General features: G+C 42.7%; 1 protein-coding gene across 4 annotated transcripts in view; it reads left to right on the plus strand.

The window, feature by feature from the left end:
- The window catches only part of LARS2 (leucyl-tRNA synthetase 2, mitochondrial), a 70,754-nt gene extending 48,126 nt beyond the window's left edge, over window positions 1-22,628 (plus strand). For 3 of the 4 annotated variants that reach the window (XM_048511232.1, XM_048511231.1, XM_048511234.1), the window contains 8 exons: window positions 1,569-1,706; window positions 3,832-3,935; window positions 6,235-6,417; window positions 7,526-7,695; window positions 10,206-10,283; window positions 12,299-12,410; window positions 19,826-19,953; window positions 21,286-22,628. In XM_048511232.1, coding sequence (XP_048367189.1) covers window positions 1,569-1,706; window positions 3,832-3,935; window positions 6,235-6,417; window positions 7,526-7,695; window positions 10,206-10,283; window positions 12,299-12,410; window positions 19,826-19,953; window positions 21,286-21,465 — 1,093 coding nt within the window. In that variant the 3' untranslated portion in view covers window positions 21,466-22,628. The remainder of the gene's footprint in view (window positions 1-1,568; window positions 1,707-3,831; window positions 3,936-6,234; window positions 6,418-7,525; window positions 7,696-10,205; window positions 10,284-12,298; window positions 12,411-19,825; window positions 19,954-21,285) is intronic. The other variant, XM_048511233.1, reaches the window with a different exon arrangement.
- The last annotated feature ends 204 nt before the right edge of the window (window positions 22,629-22,832 follow it).

Consider the following 22,832-nt stretch of genomic DNA (forward strand, 5'->3'; position numbering starts at 1 on the left):
TAGTAATTATGTTCACAAATTCTAATCAAAAGACCAAACGTTGCAAGTGTTTTGAGTGTTTAAACAGTACAAGACGTTCTTCTAATTAGTTGAGTCTGTATTCCCCATTAGACAGTGTCTTGTATCGTATAGTTCTTTATTTTATTTGAGCTACTGCTGACTTGACGGTTTTCAAGAAAAGAGACTACAGAGGTGGTTTGCCATTGCCTGGCTTTGTGGCAGACATTGTGTCACATTCCCTGGCGATCTCTCATCCAAATACTGGGCAGGGCTGATGAGATCGAGCTGGCTGGCATTATTCAGGTCAGAGCACTTTGGTGCTTAGGCACTTCAAAATGGGATATTCAATATATTTAAAGCATGAAACTCTCATAGATAGCACACAACCACAGTTGTGTCATTTAACATTCTGTGCTCTAAGGAGAGAATTCACTGCCCTCCATTTTCAGACTTTGCCTTTGGCTTGTGTGGATGGAAGCTAGTAAAAGCATCCTAGTCCCAAGAGGCTCTACGTGTGCATTTATGGCTCAATCTTTAGAAGATGTTGCTCTCTCTTCGTTATATTGGCCATTGAATGCAAGCCTCAGGGAAAGTGTTCTTTCTGCTGCTTTTCCATGAATCCTAACTAGAAATTAGTACATGAAAATTGCTATTTAATAGCAGGTGTTGTAATATACATGTACATAAAGGTGTTTTGGCTGTATCTGCAGCTGCTGCTCTGAAAATCAGAAAGGTTTGCACAGTTAAATCTGGTCTCACATTGTGGGAAAAAAATCCTGTTTCAAATAACTTGATATTATTTGGATGTCATTCTTAGTTTGCCTGCTTAAAGGCATTATCTTTGTCTAGGGGTACAGCTGGAAGTCGCATAATGCAACAGCCTTTTTGAAGCTATGCAAAGGCAAGTCTACCCACAGAAGGAAAGAGAGACCTGGGAATCCTATTTATACTGCCTTGAATTTTATGATGGACAAAATGCTAGTTATTTAAGTCTATTAAAATGATGTCATTGACCTTTTCTTGACATTGTTTTTCATTCTCAGTGCATTGTTTACTTTGCCACGATCTGGTGTTTCTAGTTCATTAATAGTTATGTGACTTCACTGAAGACAACTTCACTTGCCAGGGAAACACTCCTATGCATAGCCACTCCAGGCATAACAGTACAACCCTACTGGTTTACTCCAGTGTAAGTTCATTGAAGTCAGTGGGTTTAAACTAGAGTAATTCTGCACAAGGCTGGACAGTAAGATGCAGAGGCAACAAATAACCTCTACAGAACACACAAACCCTCTAATAAATGTCTGATGTCTTCAAAAAGCAATGTGAATACGTGATTTTATAATGAAGTATTATGGTTTTAAGTGTCAAATGATAATGGCCACTTGAGTGTTCGGAATGTATTTTGAGGTAGGAATAATAATGTCATGCCGCCCTCTAATGGTAGCATCCCATACAGAAGCTTCTTGTAAGCTGGGTTGGATAGATTCTTAATGATTGGAATGGTTTCCATAAACGTTCCTGCCACCAGCATTGTTGTTGTTGTTGTTGCTGTTGTGCTTTTATAGGCCTTTTCATAAAGAACTGGCAGACTACTGGATGCCTGTGGATCTGTACATCGGAGGAAAGGAGCATGCCGTGATGCATTTGTACTATGCCCGATTCTTCAGTCATTTTTGCCACGACCAAAAGCTGACGAAGCACAAGTAAGCTATATTTGATTCCTGTGAAAAAGTATCCCAGTTGCAATCTTCAAATGATTGCTTGGCACCGAGAATTCTAATTAAAACTCTTTAGCAAGAAATCAGGGGCAAAGGTATCTTCTCCAGGAGTGTATTTTGGACTGTATTTAGGTTCTTTACAAACAATAAAGGGAAGCAGAGGTGGCATTGTAAAGTTGCGATGACCCACAGTACATGTGCATTTATTTGTGTTCACAGTGGTCAGACCGGTTTCTCAGGTTTTAGTAATGTTTCAGTGCTCACTTCTGCTAAATTCTCCCCCAGAAACCTCCCAGCAACACAATTGAAAAGATCTGTATATTTTGATGGAACATGGTCACAAGCACCTATTGGATAGTGCTTGTGCCTCTCCCAACCACAGTGAATAAAAAAAATCAGTGATTATTTTTTTTAAAAAATCAGATTTTTTATTTAAATGAGACTTTTTTATTTAAATCAAAAAATTTAAAATGCTTTTTGAGAGAAAATCTATCTTAAGATAGTTTTCTATTTAAGATACATTATTGTCCAAAGATTATTCACTGGGAAAGAAAGATTAGGTTATGTAGCATGAAGCTATGTATTCATACAGTTTTAAAAATTGTTGGTAGATGAATTCCATTAATCCATTCACATTGTCATTCTCTTCTAGAGGCTTCTGTAAGATTATTTTGGGTAGTTTTTCTGTCTAGAGGATATTATCCGAGGTCTTTGGTTTTACAGTTTTCAAAACTGTGAATTTGTGTCTGCAGAAATAACATGCTTCTTCACAGCAAAAATGTTACAAAATGAACGTACATATTTTAATGACGTTCCTCTACCTATGGTAAGGCTGATTTGCATGCAGTAAATCCATGTTCGTAGCTAATAATCATAAGTGTTACTCACTTATTGCTAATCATCATATTGGGCTGTGCCAAAAGATGCGCATTCTCCTATATGTGTGGACAATTCCACATGTGAAACATATATTCTCTTGCACAAACTGAAAAGTATTTGTCAGATACACATAGTAAAATATCAATTACACCATCTTTAGACATGCTACGAATCATGTGTGCATGTTGTGTTCTAGTCTAGTTAACAGCAGTAAAATAGAATGGGGGAAATTAGGCTGTTCCATCTTCCCCAGGTAAGCCAAAGCTGTGCAGGAGGTGAATATGAACTTTGGGAGCAATCCCAAGCAGTTCTTCTGGAAATAGGTGCCATGTTATTCAGTGGGGCTTTCCCCTCAGAAGACATCCATAGGATTGTAATCTTTGTCTTTGTGCAATCAGCTTGCTCCTTGAGTCTTAGATTCTGGGTTCCAGTATGATGCCTAATACAAATAGTAGGGGGGGTGTAGGGGGGGAAATGGGGCCCAGGGCAAAATGGGGCCGCCACCTCGTCCCCTCACTTACCTTAGTTCAGCCAGCTGCAAAGAGCAGCTGGCTGAAAAAGCAGCGTGGCTGGGCCACCGGCTGAACTAAGGGAAGTGGGGGGCAGCTGACTGACTGCAAAGGACGGCTGACTGAAAAAGCAGCCTGACTGAGCAGCCACCTGGCCCTGCCACCCTGCCCCGCCAGGCTGCTCTGGGCCATGGGTGGGGTGGGGGTGCCCAGCAGTGGCCTCCGCCAGGCCTGGCCCGGCAATACAGACCCAGCAGCAGCTTCTGCTGGGCCTCGTGAGGCAGGAGGAAGGGAGAGGAGTGGGGAGGTGATTTTCCGCCCTCCATGTGACCCCAACGGCGCGCACCCAGGGTGTGGGCTCTTCCCCCCACCCCCCCACCCGTGGTAGCTATGCAACTGGCTTGATGCTCTTGCATCTCTGGCCTCTTTCTTACCAGCATGGAGTCCCCTAGCAAATTCATTTGAGAGGAATTCTACCAATAACTCTTAAAAATCCTACCTTTGCTGGACACATCCAACTAAGATAAGCCAAAAATAAGCAGGATGCCATTTTAACAGGGCCCATTTAAGAAGTTCTAAGAAACTAGATGGAGAGAACACAGTGGGGCTGATTCTGGTAAAATCAAGCTGCTATCCTTTCATGAACAAGATGAGGCTTCAGCAAGCTTAAAATGTATTCTTGTTGTTATTTTTAGCTGAATTCTTTCTCTTTCTTTCCTTAGAGAGCCTTTTAATGAACTGTTAGTTCAAGGCCTTATCAAGAATCGGACATTCAGGCTAGCAACTACGGGCCAATATTTGAAGAAAGAAGAACTTGATCTTACTGGTAAATGATGCGGTGAGGGAATTGGATCAGCACAAAACGGGGGTGGGGTGGGTGGGTGCTTAGAAAAAGGTTATTGTTTTGTCAGAGTCCCTAAAATAGAGCAACAGTAGGTGAATCTCTGAAGTAGAAATGGAGTGGCTTGTACTGGCTATAAAGAGGGTGAGAATACAGCAATAATGCTGATACACAGGCTCCAAACTTATAGGTGATTTTACTGAAGACGGGAATGGGATCTCCTGAAGCACAATGCCTGATTCTGCCCCATCCCAGTCAGATGCATAAAATGCCAAAGATGCTTAGTAGCAATGCTGTTCATTAGCCAGGCAGAACTTTCATGAGCTCAAGGGAGGAAGATACAGCTATAACAACAAATAGAGCTGTAGTTGTCAGCCTTTCCCGAGGTGGGGCCCAATGGGCTGCAGGCAAGTAACAGGAAGTCATTGAATATCAGAGTCATATGACAGGGCAGAGAGGAAGCCAGGCTTATGATCTCACCAGTGTTGAGACCAGGGATGTGGGCAGCAAACCAGAAGATCAGGGCACAGGAAATATAAGCCAAGCACCAAGAAGTGTACCATATAAAGGAAGAAGCACTAGGAGGAGAAGAAGAAGAGTTGGATTTATATCCCCCCTTTCTCTCCTTTAAGGAGGCTCAAAGGGGCTTTCAGTCTCCTCCCTCCCCCCCTCCCACACACACATCAAACACCCTGTGAGGTGGGTGGGGTTGAGAGAGCTCCAAAGAACTGTGACTAGCCCAAGATCACCTGTCTGGCATGTGCTGGAGTGCACAAGCTAATCTGGTTCACCAGATAAGCCTCCACAGCTCAAGTGGCAGAGCAGGGAATCAAACCCGGTTCTCCAGATTAGAGTGCACCTGCTCTTAACCATTGCACCATGCTGGCTCTAAAGGAAGAAGGTAAGGGGCAAGGCCACCAACTGTTCTACTGCTGTTTTCAATATTTATTCATAGGGAGGCAGGAGGCATGACACCTTTACTCATAATGCAGCATATCCATCCAAAAGACAGCAAAACAAAACAAAAAAGGCAACTCCCTAGCAGTTCACAGCCCAGCAGGAGAGACCTGGTAACCCCCTTGAAGATCTTGGTTGGTGGACGGAAGACAGTCTGTCTGAGGGTGGATCTCCTTAAGCTGACGTGACTACCGTAAGGCATGCCACCGTTTTGACAAGGGATGGAGCTATCACAGCTGGGTTTGAAAGTTCCCAAATTGTGCAAGCCTTGTGGTTTGATCTGATTAGGGGGGGTTGGGCGTGATATCCAAAAGTGACAGGTGTTCCTATATTTAAATATGTGTGACAGAGGTACAAGCCTGTGTTTTCTGAACGTTGGATGCGCAGGGCCCCAAGCCAAGAATCCTGCCTCACCCCAGTCAAGGATGTTGCCTGCCCTGCCGCCTCAGTTCAGAAGAGGAAAGGATTTGCAGCGCCTTACTCCTCTTGCTGTCAACATGGTCCACGCTTCTGTGAGCAGCCAGTGAAGTAGCATCCTCGGTTGATCTCACAGATCTTCTGAAGAGCACACTGTGCAGGCCCTATGGCAGTGGTGGCGAACCTTTGGCACTGCAGATGTTATGGACTACAATTCCCATCAGCCCCTGCCAGCATGGCCAATTGACCGTGCTGGCAGGGGTGATGGGAATTGTAGTCCATAACATCTACAGTGCCAAAGGTTTGCCACCACTGCCCTATAGGGTCACCTAGACTCTCCTGAGATGTCAAATCCCCCCAGTGAGGCTCAGATGTAAGCCTGTCCACCACCCACCAACCCCCCAGAAGCCACTAACCAGCTGAGGAGATGTCGCCTCAAATGTCTCCGCCGCTGTCGTGGTCTTATCCCATCCTTAACAGTTGCCAGTTCAGGGTGGGCAAGTGCCAGGCCCTGAGTCTGCAGCTGGGGCTTGTTTGCCATCTCCTTATACATACATCGAAGTGGAAACATGAGAGCTGGAACTCTTTTTTTCTTTTTTTGGTCCTTTTTGCTTTTTTGTCATTTCTCCCCTTGCCTGCTTCCCCAGTTCTTCATTTTCAGCGAGGGGCGCAGCCCACAGCACTGGGATTTTGCTTCTTTCCTTGAAGGTAGTTCCCTCTACATAGTTCCCCTTTTCATCGGTGGACCGTTTGAACAGAACAAGCAGGAACAGTGTATTTCCATCTATTCTTTAGTTCCATGGGCAAAGCCTGTTTGAGAAGGGTGAAACGCAGCCAGTTCTTAACTTAAGCCCTTACAGATGTTTGGAGAGCTAAGGCAATAATTCCTTTGTATGGTCTGTATATTTAGGTCCTGAACCCATTCACATAAAAACCAAGGAGAAATTGCAGGTGACTTGGGAGAAGATGAGCAAATCCAAACATAATGGCATAGAGCCAGAGGATATGGTCCAGATGTACGGGATTGATACTGTTCGGCTCTACCTCCTCTTTGCCGCTCCTCCAGAGCAAGACATCTTATGGGATGCAAAGAGTAAGTCTCCCCTCCCCAATCTCTGTGTTGCTTAATTTTACGTTTAAGCTGCAGAAGAGCTTTCAGTTATAAAAAAATATTTTCATAGTATTCATAATATGACTCAGTGTGTTATAAGAGCAGGTGCACTGTAATCTGGAGGAACCGGGTTTGATTCCCCGCTCTGCCACTTGAGCTGTGGAGGCTTATCTGGTGAACTAGATTAGCTTGTGCACTCCAACACATGTCAGCTGGGTGACCTTGGGCTAGTCACAGTTCTTCGGAACTCTCTCAGCCCCACCCACCTCACAGGGTATTTATGGGGGGGGGGGCAGAAGGGAAAGGAGATTGTAAGCCCCTTTGAGTCTCCTTACAGGAGAGAAAGGGGGGATATAAATCTAAACTCTTCTTCTTCAATGCTGAAGAAACCTATCACAAAGTTAAGAATGGAGAGCTTGCTCCAAAGGCACACACATTGCACAAAGTTATTTGAGTGCTCACTGTTAATGCTAATTTCCTCTTTTTTCTTTCTTTTTTTGATCTGGTGCTCTTGCAAACATGCCTCTATGCACGAGAGTTTGACCGGATGAAAGGGCCAGCCTGCTGAGTGGGTGTCTGAACTGAGCCTCAGACATGTTTAAGAGACAAATGGTCTCATTACAAAATGTAGCCATTCCAAGGTTAATAATCAGAGCCACAATAGACTCACATTCCTGAGTTCAGCAGCACCTGGCTGTGTCGTCTTTCTTTTTTTTTTTCCCCCTTTAAATTACGGATCCTCTGTTGCCATCTCTCTTTGATCATACCTAGACATGCATAAGAGTCTAAAAGGGAATGTCTTCTACCCATTCAGCCCTGGCAAAAAATGTCCGAGTGCTTTTAAAATAAAATAATAATATTGTAATAATAGTGCATGGCTGCTAACGGAGTTAAACCAGAGAAGAATTATTTACTCCGTTACATAACTAAGCATTAATAAAATAAACCAAGATCTCTAAATGTTTTAAATGCTGACTCATTTCAAGTAGGCAGTCCTCTCTGACAGTTTATTCCTTGAACAGTGTTAGCTTCGCTTACACTAATGAAAAATTTTCTCTCTCTCTCTCCTGCCATTTTTCATTAAATTTAGCCGATGCAATCCCTGGGGTGCAGAGATGGCAATCTCGCCTCTGGCACTTAGCAACCAAACTTATTGAAGCCAGGGCTTCTGGAACGATGCCCAGGCCTCAGCTCCTGAATCAAAAAGAACAAGCCCAAGCAAGACGTATCTGGGAGCAGAAGAACTTTGTGGTCTCTGAGGTTAGAAAAAAATCCTGACTATTCTAAAAATGATGGAGTCGTTCAGTCCCGTGTGATATTTTGTCGGTTGTCACACCACGCACTAGTGGTGTAATTTCGGAGTTCTCTTTTTATTTCAGTAGAATATCAGCCCTTTGAAACCCTCTTCACAACTCAGCTCTTCTCCTTATAACCTAGGGAAGGTACATTCTGTTCTGTAATGGTATTTAGTGGTGGCCGCAGATGTCACAAGGCTAGTTGTGAGTTGAGGCACTTCCGTATGTGTGTTTAGCTGTTAAAACTGTTGTCCTGCCAGCAAAACAGCTACTGTGCTATGTACTATAAATACCACTATTTCATCTGTCCTGTGTGGCGTAGATAAAACTCCTGTAAAGACAACAGAAAGAATTTGTGAAATGTTGCTGGGTAATCATAATTTTCCTACTTGGGAGCCAGGCAGAGAGTACATTACCATGAATCATGCTTATTTTTAAAGCGGGAGAGAGAGAAACATTTAACAGGACCTCCTCTTGAGTGTTAATTATTTGTGGACAGAAAGTTGACTTTCTGCCGGTTCTGCAGCTGTCATTTAACATCTCTCTTGGGGATTTGTCATTGAGAGGCAGAAGGAAAGAAGATAGTAACCCACAAATAAAAGCCAATGCTCCACCAGATGTGGACCAAGGAGGCTTGGGTTCAAATCCCAGCTTTGTACCAAGGAGATCTGGATGGACGAGGCCTGGGTTCAAATGCCAGCTCAGCCAAGAAGCGCTCTGTATGAGTGTGGTTTTCCATCTAACTAGTGGTTCTCATGAGGAAAAATATGCTCACATGTACATCATCTTGAACTGTTTGGAAGAAAGATGCAAGAAATTCAAATACTTAGTAGTGGTGGTGGTAGTAGTAGGTCTCTCTTAGTGACATAATAAAGCTGGTCTAGATATCTGTTCTGAGTTCAGTTAAAATTTCAAAATCTGCCTCATAGCACTGGCAAGGACTTTTCATATCCTGTCCAAGCCATGACTGTGGTAAACAACCCAAGCCCTGAGGGTTCATATAAAGTATAACCCAAAGAAATGCATTGAATTCAGTTTGCAAGTATATTATACTTCTCAGAGGTGTGCAGTATGCTTTTACCATGTACGTTTGAAGGCTTATGGTTGTGTATGTGCCTGCATACATACATGTTGCATATGTAAAATGTATTTTTATATAAAATATAGTGGAGGCTAGCACAGAATCACAGTTGAGGGAAGGATCCTGTTTTTGTGCTCTGAAATCCATATTTGTATGTGGCAGAGTCCCATAAAGATATAAGACAAGGTCCTGCTTTAGGCTGTCTCCAAGACATCTTCGGTCAGAAGATTCCCCATGCTTCATTGGCCTTTGCTCCTCCTTTCCATTTTTAAACGTTTGTTTGCCATGCCACAAGAAGAAAGAATGCAGCATTTTCAGGTGGCAAATGACGGATGTTCATGTGGAACATACTGTTATTTAGATCCTGGCAATGACAGCCCAGGCTACCCCAAACTTGTCAGTTATGGGAAACTAATCAGGGGGGGGGGGCAGCCATGGTCCAGATTTGTATGGATGACCACCAAGGAAATCCAGAGTCATGACTCAGAGGCAGGCAATGGCAAACCACCTCCGAATGTCCCTTGCCTGGAGAACCCTTCATGGTCACCATAAGTCAGCAACAACTTAATGGAAAAAACCAACTATGTGATATGCGATGTGTCCTTTTCCACACCGGTCTCTCCAATTTATTTATCATTTATTTCATTTGTATCCCAATGGGGACTCAAAGTGGCTGGTGCCATTCTCCCCTCCTCCATTTTATCCTCATAATAATTCTGTGAGGTATGTTAGGCAGAGAGTGGGTGACGAGCCTAGGGGTCCCCAAACAAGCTTCCATGGCAGAGTAGGGATTTGAACCCAAGTCCCCCATATCCTAGTCCAACATTCTAGCCTAGGGGTCTGCAACCTTTTTGATCCTGCAGGCACCAATAGCATTCTGACACGGTGTAATAGGTGCAGCCACAAAATGGCTCCTACAAAACAGCTGCCAGAGGAGGCGGAGCCAGCCACAAAATGGTTGCCACACCTTGCCTTCAGTCGCACAGTGAAGGTCCTTGTGATGTGGTGCCAGCTGCTGCTAATGTACAGCTTTTAAAAACCTGTACAAGCAATCAAATCTCCAGCCACACCCACCAGGCCACACCCACTTTCTAAAGACAATGGGTGGGCACCATTTTGCTTTTAAAGGTTCATCTCCAGGGATATTGAAGCGTATTCAAGCCTAATGGATGAAAAGGAACTGTATTCCAAAGTTCTGTTGTTTTGTTAAATGTACATGAAGAAAGATTGTTTGAGTTCAAGGACAGTATCCTTCTGTATTACACATGTAGAGGGCATGTTTGTACCTAGAGGCCCTCCAATGTTTGTTTCTTCTGATATCGACACAGCTAGATAACCTTAGTGACGCGGTAATTTACTTTGCCAACGTTTTTTCCCTGCTTTTATGCAATTAGGTAACGGGATACTTCCTCAAGGATTACTTGTTTAATGCTGCAATTTCTCGACTGATGAGCCTTAGTAATGCTTTGTCGGTAAGTAGGCTGTATAAAACATTTCTACAACGTTTTCCTCTTCTGCTGATAATGTGCAATACTTTCCATTTAGCAGAAGCTATGTACTAGCACTGCAGCAGTTGGGCTGAAATCTCCACATGTTTTATCTTCCACATTCCCATAAGATCATTTGATCCCAATAAATCGTGAGGAAGTTTGACATCTCTTCAAAATGTGGCTTGTCCGGCATTGCCACAGGCTAGTGGTGGTTAATCAAGAAGATAAGCTATACTGTAAATATGTCTTTGTTGCTGTAAATTAAAACGTGTTTTTCAGCAAGAAAAAAATCGTAACTGAAACCTTATTCCACTACCCACCTACCCTCCCTTCCCCGAGGGAATTTTAACTTGCTATTCCAAGACAATTTTTGGTTACACCAGAATACCTGGCTTGTTGAAGCAACATTCTGAAACTGCAAATATTTTCAGGCTAACGTAACAATGATGTCTTTCTGCCCGGGCTATCTGCTCACGTTCTTACCAGACGGGTGAAAAGCCTGAGAGCACTTCAATCGCTCTGAAGAACAAGTTTTCAGCAACACTTCAACATATCTGCTTTCATGCCGTTTGAAACAAGGAAGTCTGAAAGCTAAAATTAGGACTGAAAAGTTTCACTTCAGAAAATGATAAAAATCTGTTTGTTCTCACTTTGAAAGATCCTTTTCTAGTCACCGTGGATGTGAGCACTTTTCTGGTCACCGTGGATGTAAGCACCGTGCCAGTGGCAAAACAGTCTAGTGAGGAAACTGCCTGATGAGTGATGATCTGTAGGCAGTTGTTAAATGGAGGAGGAGGAGGTGTTTTGGGGACATAGCAAAACTGTCAGCCTGCCATGAGGGCTTCTGAAAGATACTGACAAGGGAGCTTTGTGCGAATAATGCGTGCTTTTTAATTTTGAAAAATTCAGCCTGTTTCACACAGTCTTCAGGTAACGCTTTGAGAATATCGCATTCTCCAGACACGCAAAGCACAATGAATACATGAAGCTGCCTTATTCTCAATCAGGGCCTTGTGCTATCACATAGATGTCAAACTCGCAGCCCTCCAGATGTTATGGACTACAGTTTCCATCTGGGCGTTCATAACATCTGGAGGGCCGCAAGTTCAACACCTATGTGCTATCAGGATCGCTATTCTTTGCTCAGACAGGCAGTGCCTCTCTGGGGGCCCAGATTACCTATCTGGACCTTTCAGCTGGAGATGCTGGGGATAGAACCTGGACCTTCTGCATGCAAGACTGATTACGAATGAATTAGAGCCCCTCCCGTGGAGAGGGGCCCTGGACCAGTTTTGGACCTGGGAGACATGCAATGCTTGCCCCACTTCGTTGCATGTTTCCCAGCTCCAAAATTGGTCATATGACAGGCTCCTATGGGAATAGTGCCCAGTAACTGTGATGAGAGAATTAGAAGACCATTCTCTGTACGCCAAAAGCTAATAATTCTTGAACCTCAGAGAATTCCTCCCCAGCTCTTCATCTTTTCTGAAGCTGATTCCATTACTTGGCTTTATCTAAAGCAGACAGAGATGGAATGCTGACAGCCTATCCAAACAAAACACAGGCCCGGGTTATCCGTCTTGTCTAGCTTATCTCTTGCATTTGCAAGAGGAATTATAAATTAAAATTAAGCAATAAATTCCAGTTTTGAGGCCCCAATCCTATAGCCTTCATGAGTAGCAGCATTTTCTGAGGCTCACTGATTCCATTCTCATTGTCAGTCAAAGCCCAGTGGCCAGCAGTATCCATTGACAGCCAATGTGGGGTTGGGTTTTTTTGCATATTCTAGATTATGTATATACACAGCTCCTACTCATCCTGATGTCTTGCAGGCAGAAAAGTTGAGACTACCTTTAGCATCTCACTATATAAATGTGGTATCTGGCTCTTCATTTCAGAGTACATGGGGTTTTTTTTAAGCTTGTGTCTTTACCTTGTTGTGTCTTGACCTTGTTAAATAGAATCACAATCGCAAATCCCATTCTTCCTCTTTACAGCAAGCCTCCTCACGGCTTATTCTCCACAGTGTGGAATTTGAAGATGCTCTGGCAACTCTCTGTATTATGCTTGCCCCGATGGCCCCACACATAACTTTAGAGATCTGGAAAGGTAACTTGCAAAGTTCCAATTATAACAAAATGCTCTTGTTTTAAAGGTGTAAGTGATGGAAAGTATGAGCAGCAGTCTTTACAGTGTAATCCTAAACAGAGTTATGCCCACTGACTTCAAGGGTATAATTCTGTTTAGGAGTGCACAGCTAGTAACTCCCCTCCATGAAAAATGGTACATCCTTAAGCAAGCCAGTAGCTGTTCATATCATATGTGATAACTCAATCTTTTGTGTTAAGACGTTTGTTAGAATAGTGAAAGTTCTCATCAGGTTCTTGAAAACCTAACACAGCCTCCACTTACTGATCTCCAGTGGTTATGTAGTATTTAGGTTGTTTGGCCAGCAAACGTACAGCTGAATACAGTATAATCTCTTTCTATCTGTGGCTGCACTCCAGTGTCATTTCAAGGCAACATTTTCTTCAAAGCAGGTTTGCTTCTGGACTCAGGCACATGTCATGTACTTCTCCCTCTTCCCTTCTTCCAGATAGACACTAAATCCATTTCCCTGTAATGTACAAATGCAGGATTAACTAGAGTTAGTCCCCCTACCGCCCCCCCCCCCCACCACCACCACCACCAAGTTTCTGAATCGGTTTAAAATCCCAGCTTGGAGTGGAAATGCTAACTCCATTTGTCCATGAACCTGCCTTTGTACATCATTCTTTATATGAGTTAGTTTCTAACAGGAATTCTGCTTGTGATAAGGAAGGGGGAGGAGCAAAGGGCGGGGCCTGAGCTCAGCACGGAGCCAGGTTCATGCTCAGAATGCTTAATGTTGATTCACCTGAATTCAGACCAGCTTTCATTATTTCTTCATTAGTGACTTTTTTTAGGATGGATTCAGGTGGGCAGCAGTGTTGGCCTGAGGCAGCAGAAAAAAGTTTGGATCCAGTGGCACCTTTAAGACCAACAAAGTTTTGTTCTTGGTCTAAGCCAGGGGTGTCCAACTCTGGCCCTCCAGATGTTCATGCTGGCAGGGGCTGATGGGAGTCGTAGTCTATGAACTTCTGGAAGGCCAGAGTTGGTCACCCCTGGCTTAGACCAAAGAACAAACCTTTGTTGGTCTTAAAGGTGCTATTGGACTCAAACTTCTTTTAGTGGATGAAAGGAAGACATCCTTCTAAGCTCATTGACTTCATTAGGATGTAGGACTCTGCTGAGCATTGCACAGTAAAAGACTGAAAAGGAGAACTATGTTAAATAAAATCACAACTACAGATTATTTGTAAGTTATCTATCTTATTCCATGTCTTTCAAAGAAGTCAAAACAACTTAGTCCAAGTTCCCAGGGAACTGTTTTCAGGACCAGACTGAATTAGATTCAGCTGTGGAAATTCATCAAGTTCTTTCAAGGCATGCAGTTCCTTTGCTACCATTGTTTGCTTGGTGGCAATATGCTTTATACTATACTAATTAATGACATGATCTCATGGAGCTCTATAATAGGACTTATGCCTCATTTATTGTATGGGCTGGTAGGACAAACGATGGTACAGAAGGCCTATTCATATAGCTATTTCTGAGGGACGAAAGTTCCCATGTCCTTAAAAACGCATATCTTTTGCTGTTTCTCAGTTAAATTATACAATTATGCTGTTTGTGGATATAACTGCATAGTTTTATATTATAACCACATCATAACTTTTACCTCAGAACAGTTATCCTTTATACCAACAGCTTAGTTCTCATACTTTACAGTTAAACTGAACAACTTTTTATGTCAAGAGTTTTTGTGTATAAATAGGATACCATAAATGCCTTTACTTGTATGTATGGGGAGTGGGGAGGGAGGGCATGAGAGAAAGAGAGGTAGTATGAGAGTATAGTTTAGTGAACTTAATCATTTGTTATACATAAGCCTCTGTCTGTGTTTAAATTGCCTGGCTTGTTAACTTACAGGACTAACAGTAAGATTAGTTCCTGCCTCTCCTCTTAGTGCTTTGAAAAGGATTCATCTCAGTTACTCAGAACCAGGCCATAAGTTACATTGGAGATTTATAAGCTGATTTCCCAGTGTGATTTTTTTTAATTCTAGAAAGCAGTCATGGGGTCCAACTCAAAATGGAGCTGTGGCTGTATTCAAGGAAGGTTTGACTCATCCTTCTGGAACCACTTTCTCCGTAACAAGACCTCCTGACAATGGGGTATTGGGGGGTCCTCCTGTACTCAGAGGGAAGGGCCACAGTTTCAGAAAAACAGTACAGGTAGAGGAATATTTAAACTCTCCCTTAACTAGCAATGTAGCCCCAATCTGGGGTAAAAACAAAAGAACACACTTCAGGAAATATTATTGCAAACTGCCAGCTAAAACATGTAGTTTGGCTTTCTGTGGAAATAATTAGACATCTGTATCTTTCTGTGCAACAACACGGGCAGGTTAAGCTTCGCAGTGGTGTCAGTGGTGTGTTTAATGAGCTGTTGCCTTTCTACAGTTGGATGTTCTGCTGAGCGTGTTTTCAAAAAACCTGTTGGCTGAGAGAAACTGCAAACAGGAAAGCATGCCCTGGCATTCCGCCAGCCTCATATTAAGTCCTTTGAACTGTCCTAAAGATGAATGGAGTTTCTGTCTTAATAGTATTTGGTGGCTGGGAAAGGATTGCTGCATAACTACATGCACCCAGTGCTCAAATACATCAATGGGGCATGGGGAGGGGAGTGCTGGCTAAAATGTCGCAGACAGACCTTTTTTAGCTTGCATTCCTCAGGTGCATCTTCAGACTGCACCTTGTATCCCCCCCCCCCTCTGTTTTTTCCCTGCTTTGAAGTGATGTTTATGTGTAACTTGATGGATTTCTGGGTGATTCAAAAAAAACCTGGTGCCCCACTAGAAATGTCTCATAGCATATTTTTAAAAGAAATAAAGGCGAAGTATAGCTTCTCTCAAAGAATATATTTTTCCTCATTATTAATGATCCGCAGGCCTCATAAATAGGCAGGTTCCTACTACTACAAAGACGGGGGAAATGCCTTAAGTTCTTGAATTATAGTAATAAGGTATCATGAACACTGTTTTGAATACATTGAATTTCCCAAGTATTCCACTACTTAGCTTTCTTAATGCCTTAATTAATGTGTCTCTTAGAAAGAAACCATCCAAAACAGTTAACAGTCCCAACTCCAAAAGCTTCTTTGCTTGTTTGTGATAGAAAGGCAGCATGGTGGGGTAGTTAGCAGCTGGATCGAGGCTAGTAAGATCCGTGTTCTAAACTGTGCTCAGCCATGAATCTTGGTGGGTAGCCTGTCATTCTTTCTCTAATTACCCTACCTTAGAGCTGTGTGATATCAGGCCAATCGCACACTCTTAGCCTATCACACAGGGTTGTTGTGAGGATGAAACTGGGAAGGGAAGACTGTTGAAGCCTCTTTGGGTCCTTATTGAGGACAAAGGTGGTTTATAAATAAATAAAGTTTTATTTTTATATTTTTTTTCATGTGTTGTACATTTGTAGTGCATGTTCATATTTTTGGGTGTGTGTTGGTTCTTTAATATGGAAGTCTGTGTCATCCTCTGTGCATCATTCCTTTTCTAGTCTACATACCACCAAAATGAGTGTGTGTGTATGTTTCTGTATCTGCTTAGGGAGGTATGTTAGCCCTTCAGTTCTGGGCTTGTAGCCAGAGTTCATCAGACTGATAACTTGGCAACTTGTAAATGCAAACAGGATGAGGAAATCTGTTTCCTTCCTGCAAACCTGTATCTGAGCAACATACAGCCACTTCAGACTAAAAAAAAATCTGTTCAGACAGGGACATAAACTTACATGACTGAGAAGGTTTCATTCACACAAGAAATCCCATCCAACAAAAGTGAAAACTCTATTGCATAAGACATGTTTTTAAAATAGAAGCTTGCCTGCCGGAAAGTTTTTAAAATGCCCTCCAGATCATTGGAGAGAGCAGAAGCAGAGTGGGGAAGGTGTGGTGGAACCAGAAAGAGCATTTAGAGAGGTGGAAGTTGCAAAGCAGTTCAAGGGGTGTGTGTGTGAGGCTAGGCAAGCTGGCTGGCTGGCTGTGGGCAGAGGGAAGAGGTCTGGGGCAAAGCGACTGTGCTCACTCTGGCTGCAAAGCAAAATTAAATATGTGCTAGAAATGGCCTTGCTTGCCGTAGGGAGAATAGAAAGTGAAAGCGAGGCTTGAGGAAATACGTCCATTCAAGAAATCTTGCATCAGTCCACATTTGCCCCCATCAGATGCCTTGTGAATTATCGGCCAAGATGTCATCTTCTGTAGAGAGAGGAAGGGAAGGAATTTGTAAGCTGCTTAGACAGGAATACAAATCCAAACTCTTCTTAAGAGTGCAATTACATATCCTTTCTAAGTAGGGAATACCAGCATATCGATCTGAGAGAACTCTGGAAGGAATTTGGAAATGCCTATTGAGTTGGATCCCATGGGATCTATTTTGCAGGTACTGGTACCTAACACCTTCTTGAATTGGGTGAAGACTTGTTATGTCTGAAGCAAAATGAATATGAAGAATTCAGTCAGAGAAGATATAGCACTTTGGCATATGTTATAACAAATAGATTCTCACTAGAGGGAGCAGCAGTGGCATAGTGGTTAAGAGCAAGTGTACTCTAATCTGGAAGAACCGGGTTTGATTCCCCGCTCTGCCACCTGAGCTGTGGAGGCTTAGCTGCGGAATTCAGATTAGCCTATACACTCCAACACACGCCAGCTGGGTGACCTTGGGCTAGTCACAGTTCTTCTGAGCTCTCTCAGCCCCACCTACCTCACAGGATGTTGTGAGGGGGGAAGGGAAATGAGTTTGTAAGCCCCTTTGAGTCTCCTGTAGGAGAGAAAGGGGCAATATAAATCCAGCTCTTCTTCTTCTAGAAAATAGCCATTTTTAATAGTTTTCAACCTCTCGGGATGCTCTTTTATAATGTTTGTAAAAACTGGAAGCCATGAACACACCATTAATCTTAGCAGTCTGCTGGATCTACTGCACAGAACAGCTTCCAATTTTGAGTCCCAAAGATGTGAATTGGGACAGGAAAAGAAAGAAGCAAAAATTTCACTCATTTATTTTTCTTCCCAACAATGCTCTGGAAGCATCTTTTCTCATTTTTCTGTATTTCTTTCTCCAGATTGACGGTCTGTCAAATAAACGTCTAGTTTGCTATATTGATATCTTCCTCCAAACAGTCCTCCACTGTGTCTCTTTTTTCATGTGCCATATGATAACCTGTAGCATGTAACCAGTTTGACATTCCCACGGGTGAGGATTCAGGTAACAGCCTGAAATCCTGTTTTCCAGGTAACCAAGAAGACAAGGAGTGGCCCACAATGTCGCCTTTTTTTGCTTCTTCCATTGTCCATGTGGTCACTTAAAAAGAAGTGCACTTATGCACAAGTGGAAGGGTCATAAGGCCAGCAAAAAAAAAATCTGCAATCCAGAGATTGTTTGCCTTTAAACATCCTTTAAAATAGCAAAGATTTCAAATAAATCTTCCGTTAGTTCTTAACTGTGCATTTTGACAGAAATCTTGTCCATATGCGTGGCATTGTATGCTTGCAGAGAAACTCTGCTATAATCACATATTGTTCTTAACTCTTCTGGGGTAATTAGAATTGCCCAAAGTATATGTGTGGCTTGCAGAAACTGCATGTGTCTGTCTTTTACTCAACAGAGCTTGGTCATGATTCCTTTCAATGGGGTGGAAGTTTTGTGCATGATGTAAGTGAAACTTGGAACTGCCCCACTTTGACTGGACAGTAGTGTTATCTCATTTTCTCTTTAAAATACAGTCACCTGCATTCATTACTATATCTTGTAAAAGTAGTCTATTATGTGCATTTCTGTGCAGAGTAGTCTTGTCTTTATCTGGGAAAAAACTTCATGGGATTGCATGGCAAGTTAACCATTATGACTACATATATTTACCATTCATGGTGAATAGAATCCTAAACTTGGAAGGGGTTCATGTAGGCCATCTAGTCCAACCCCCTGTGCAATGCAGGATCAGGCAAAAGCATCCCTGACAAGAACTCATCCAGCTGCAGCTTGAAGAATGCCACTGAGAGGTTGGTCACAACCTCCCTCAGCAGCCGATTCCACTGCTGAACAACTCTTATTGTGATTTCCCCCCCTAAAATCCAGTGAGAACCTTTCTACCTGTAATTTAAATCCACTATTGTGAGTCCTATCCTCTGCCGCCAACAGAAACAGCTCCGTGCTCTCCTCGAAGTGACAGCCCTTCCAATATGTAAAGAGAGCAATCACTTCATTGTCATCCCTCAACCTTCTCTTCTCCAGACTGAATGTTCCCAAGTTCCTCAGCCTTTCCCCCATAGGACTTGGTCTCCAAGCCCCCAATCATCCTTGCCGCTCTCCTCTGCAGCCGCTCCATTCTGTCCACATCCTTTTTGAAGTGAGACCTCCAGAACTGACACAGTACTCCATTATCATTTCTATCATGCCATCACGTGTGGGTCTTTCTATGTTACAGAAAGGCTGGTCCTTTCCCTGAGGATCCTTTTGTGGTACAAAACATGACACAAAAGGAGAGAGGTGGAAGTAAACAAGGGACGGATTATTCCATTGTCACGTATTTAGGCTTAGTGAGTGATGAGGACTAAAGAGTCGTTCAAGAAGATTCACAGAAAATTGAGTTTTGAGAAAGGACTCAAAGAAAGATGTTTTAGAAAGTGTTCTGAAAATATGTGAAAGTTGCCTGTGTTCAAGGAGGTTGTTTCAGGCATCGGGGCATCCCTGCGTAAAAATGAAAACCATGAGACCTTCGGGTCACTTGGAATGGTGGGATGCAAGGATTGAAAGTCTAAGGCACGATGCCAGTGAAGGTTTCTGAATTTTGAAGAAGTCTAAGGCAGTGTCCCCACCTTTTTTGAGTCTGCAGGAATTTTTGGAATTCTGACACACAGGGTGGTGGTTGCAACCACAAAAATGGCAGAAAGTGAGGTTATGCATAATTAACAGTAATGTTGGTTTCAGGTAGACCCTCTATTTAACAGGATGCCTTTTAAAATGAACACATTATTTCAAACTATTTTCTTGTATCCACACATCAAAGATCGCCCTCCCAACCTTCTCTTCTCCAGACTGAACATTCCCAAGTCCCTCATTCTTTCCTCATAGGATTTGGTCTCCAAGCCTCCAGTGATCCTTGCCGCTTTCCTCTAAACCCGCTCCATTCTGTCCACATCCCTTTTGAATTGAGGCCTCCAGAACTGTACATGGTACTCCATTATCATGTGATGGTAATGGCTGCCAAAACAATGTTTTTGCTTTTAAATCTGTACAGCCTACCACATCTCCAGTGGCCGATGGTATTCTATGCCAGTAAAGATTGCGTGTGTGCAGACTATCCTAGGTTTTGATTCAACTGAGCAAACTGTTGTTTTTTTTTTTAAATTAAATACAAACAATCCATCAATGTTGCTTGTTTCAGGCTTGTCTCAAATTCAGAACAAACTTTGCACTCATCACCACTGGGACAAGGATGTGCTGCAGCAGCCCTGGCCCACAGTAGACCCAGAATATGTTCAGCAGCCAGATGTAGTGGAAGTGCTGGTTCTGGTAAGTGCATAAATAGTTAGTGACATGACTTGAATGTCCTGATGTCGTGTAGCAGGAGAAGGAGGGGTTTGGGAGTTTACTTTTGCTACTGTTGGGGTCCAGGAAAGGGTCTGGGATCAGCACCCTGGTCAGGCTGTTGTGTTCCTCTGCTAGCACACATGGTCTCACATGAGCATGCCATTACTCCTTTTGACACTCTGGGCCAATGTATACTTTATGGCAGCAGATGTGTTTTCCATATTTATACTTGTGTCCCTTGCAAAAAGGTCACATAAAAATAGAGGTGCCTGATTTGACCCGACTTGAGATGCTACTTCCCTGATATAAAGTTTGCATAGAGCATTAAAAAAAACCCATTAGGGCAAAGTTATGTATTATGTATTGTCGAAGGCTTTCACAGCCAGAATGAAATGGCCATTGTGGGTTTTCCAAGCTATTTGGCCAAGGTCTGGTAGTTTTAACATTTCGCCCGCATCTGTGGCTTGGATCTTCAGAGGCGTGTCAAGGTAAAATGTGTTTCTCTGTGCCTTGGAGAAAAACGCATCTTATCATGACATGCCTCTGAAGATGCCAGCCATAGATGCAGGAGAAATGTTAAAGCTACCAGACCATAGCCACGCAGCCCAGAAAGCCCACCACAACCAGTTATATATTCTGCTTGATACAAAACTGTCACTGAAAATGGTATCTTCGTGTCAAGTTTCCCTTCTGCATTAAACATGGTCCATCAGCTTGCCTTGTGTTCTGACATCCTTGAGCTATGTGTTGTCCACCCCTGCAATCCATCATTGGCTATCACTTGCTGGAGCTTGGAAATCCATAGAATGATGTCAGGTCCTGGCTTAAGTGTTTTTTACATATTATAGGTCTAGAAACTCAACATGGTGGCTGCCCATACTAAGTGTCGCAATTCTGGCCCTAGGCCAATTTAAGATAAGCAGGCAAAACATGTGTTCTAAATTTTGCTTTCAGAAAACTTCACAAGAGAATTGGAATTGTAAGCTGAAGGCCCACATTTGCCTCAATTCCTCAGGCTGTCTAGGCCAGCAATGCCTCTTGGACAGCTGCTGCTGTGTCCATTTTGGTGGACCATGCTTATTATTAGTGTTTTTATAGTGAGGCTGTACCCACGGTAGCATGCAGTGACAATGAAGAGAAAAAGAAAGGTCAAAATGAAATTTAACAGCAGTTTACTCACTGGACTGGCAGTTTAAAGTGACTATTTCAGTTGATGTATTCATGCATCATTTCATTTAACACTGATAGATGTGAGGAAATGGATTGGAGGTTGGGGGAGCGAGAGCCTTTTGATTCCTCCTTCATCTTTTCCAGATCAATAACAAACCCTGTGGTAAAGTTGGTGTACCTCAGCAAGTAGCCCGAGATGCAGAAGTTGTTCACGAACTGGTTGTTCAAAGTCAGCTGGGATCTGAACATCTCCAAGGACGGACTATTACCAAATTCTTTTTGTCTCCTAGAACTGCCCTCATCAGCTTTTTAGTCCAGGAATAATGGAAAGCTGGAAATCATTAAAAGAAGACTGATTAAAAATAAAAAGGGCATTTATTGAAAACTTATTCTGTGCTTGATAGGCAGGAGCAAAATGTTGCTATAACAATTGAGTGCTGCTTATCCCGTTTCTCTCCATGTAAAAGAAAAATGGTGGGGACAATTGAGCTCCTCTTCTATAATCAGGGAAGAAAAACTATGTCATTAACATTCTCCAGCTTGAATAAAGATGCTGCAGGGAATAGAAAGGTGAAAGAAATAGGTAAGGAGAAAAATGATATAATCTCTGCTTTTGAAACAGTGTAAGAGGCAGATTTCGCATGGGCCAAAAACAACTGTGTGAAAACAGTGTAAAAGCGTTTAAACTGGTGTAAAAGGGTTTACACCATTTTCACACCACTGTTTTTGGCCAATGCGGAATCTGCCAGAGACATGCTTGGACCAGCATAAGTCAGTGTTGCAAGGATCCTGCATAATAACCTCTAATTCAGGGATGTCCAACTGTGGCCTTCCAGATGTTCATTGTGCTGGCAGTGGCTTGTGGGAATCGTCCATGAACTTCTGGAGGGCCAGAGTTGGATCCCCCTGCTCTAATTCAGTAATTAACAGCTAGCAATCATGTTCTCCCCCCACACACACACACACATAGCAGAAATCTGCTTTTCAATACTAAAACAAACATTATTTTGTAAAGTTATTCTTTTTAAAGAAAACGAAAAAGCAAGAGGGTCATTAGACCGATCCAGGATCAGTATCCACTGTTAAAAACCACGGTTAAAAACAGAAGAATCTCTCCTCAGTTCCATTTCAGCTGGTTCAGTAGCCCACCTAAATTCTCGAAAATTTGTACTATGTTACTTATTCAGTGGTTGCTGGATTTTCAGCAATTCTCACAGATCTCTCCATCCTGAATGAGCTAATGAAAATTACTTCAGAGCAGGAAGTAAAGGAACCTGACTTAAATTATTAGTTCCTTGTATCAAAGTGTTGATAATAGATCAAGTCCAAGCACTGCAGCGCTGGCAAGGGATATCCATTCAAGCCAGTTTTGATCATTTGTTCCTCTGTAACTCTCACACAGCTGTAGATATTTGGCTACAGTGGAAGCTATTATCTTGTCTGTGAACTTTATAATGTGGAAATAAAAAAATGAAGTGTGTTTTCAAGTATGTGGTTTCAATGATGGTCTTCTTCAGTGTACACAGCTATTCCCATGGACCAGCTCAGCCAGTTGGTTAATACAATAAGTCTACTGTTTGGGGCACAGGAAATCTTTACATAGTGAAATAAAATGGGGACAGGCTAAAAAATTCCTGACTCAAGTTTTTTTTTTTCCTGAGCAGTATTCTTAGACTGTTAATGGAGCTGAA

This window comes from Sphaerodactylus townsendi, linkage group LG11, assembly GCF_021028975.2.
Source record: "Sphaerodactylus townsendi isolate TG3544 linkage group LG11, MPM_Stown_v2.3, whole genome shotgun sequence".
Classification (NCBI taxonomy): Eukaryota; Metazoa; Chordata; class Lepidosauria; order Squamata; family Sphaerodactylidae; genus Sphaerodactylus; species Sphaerodactylus townsendi.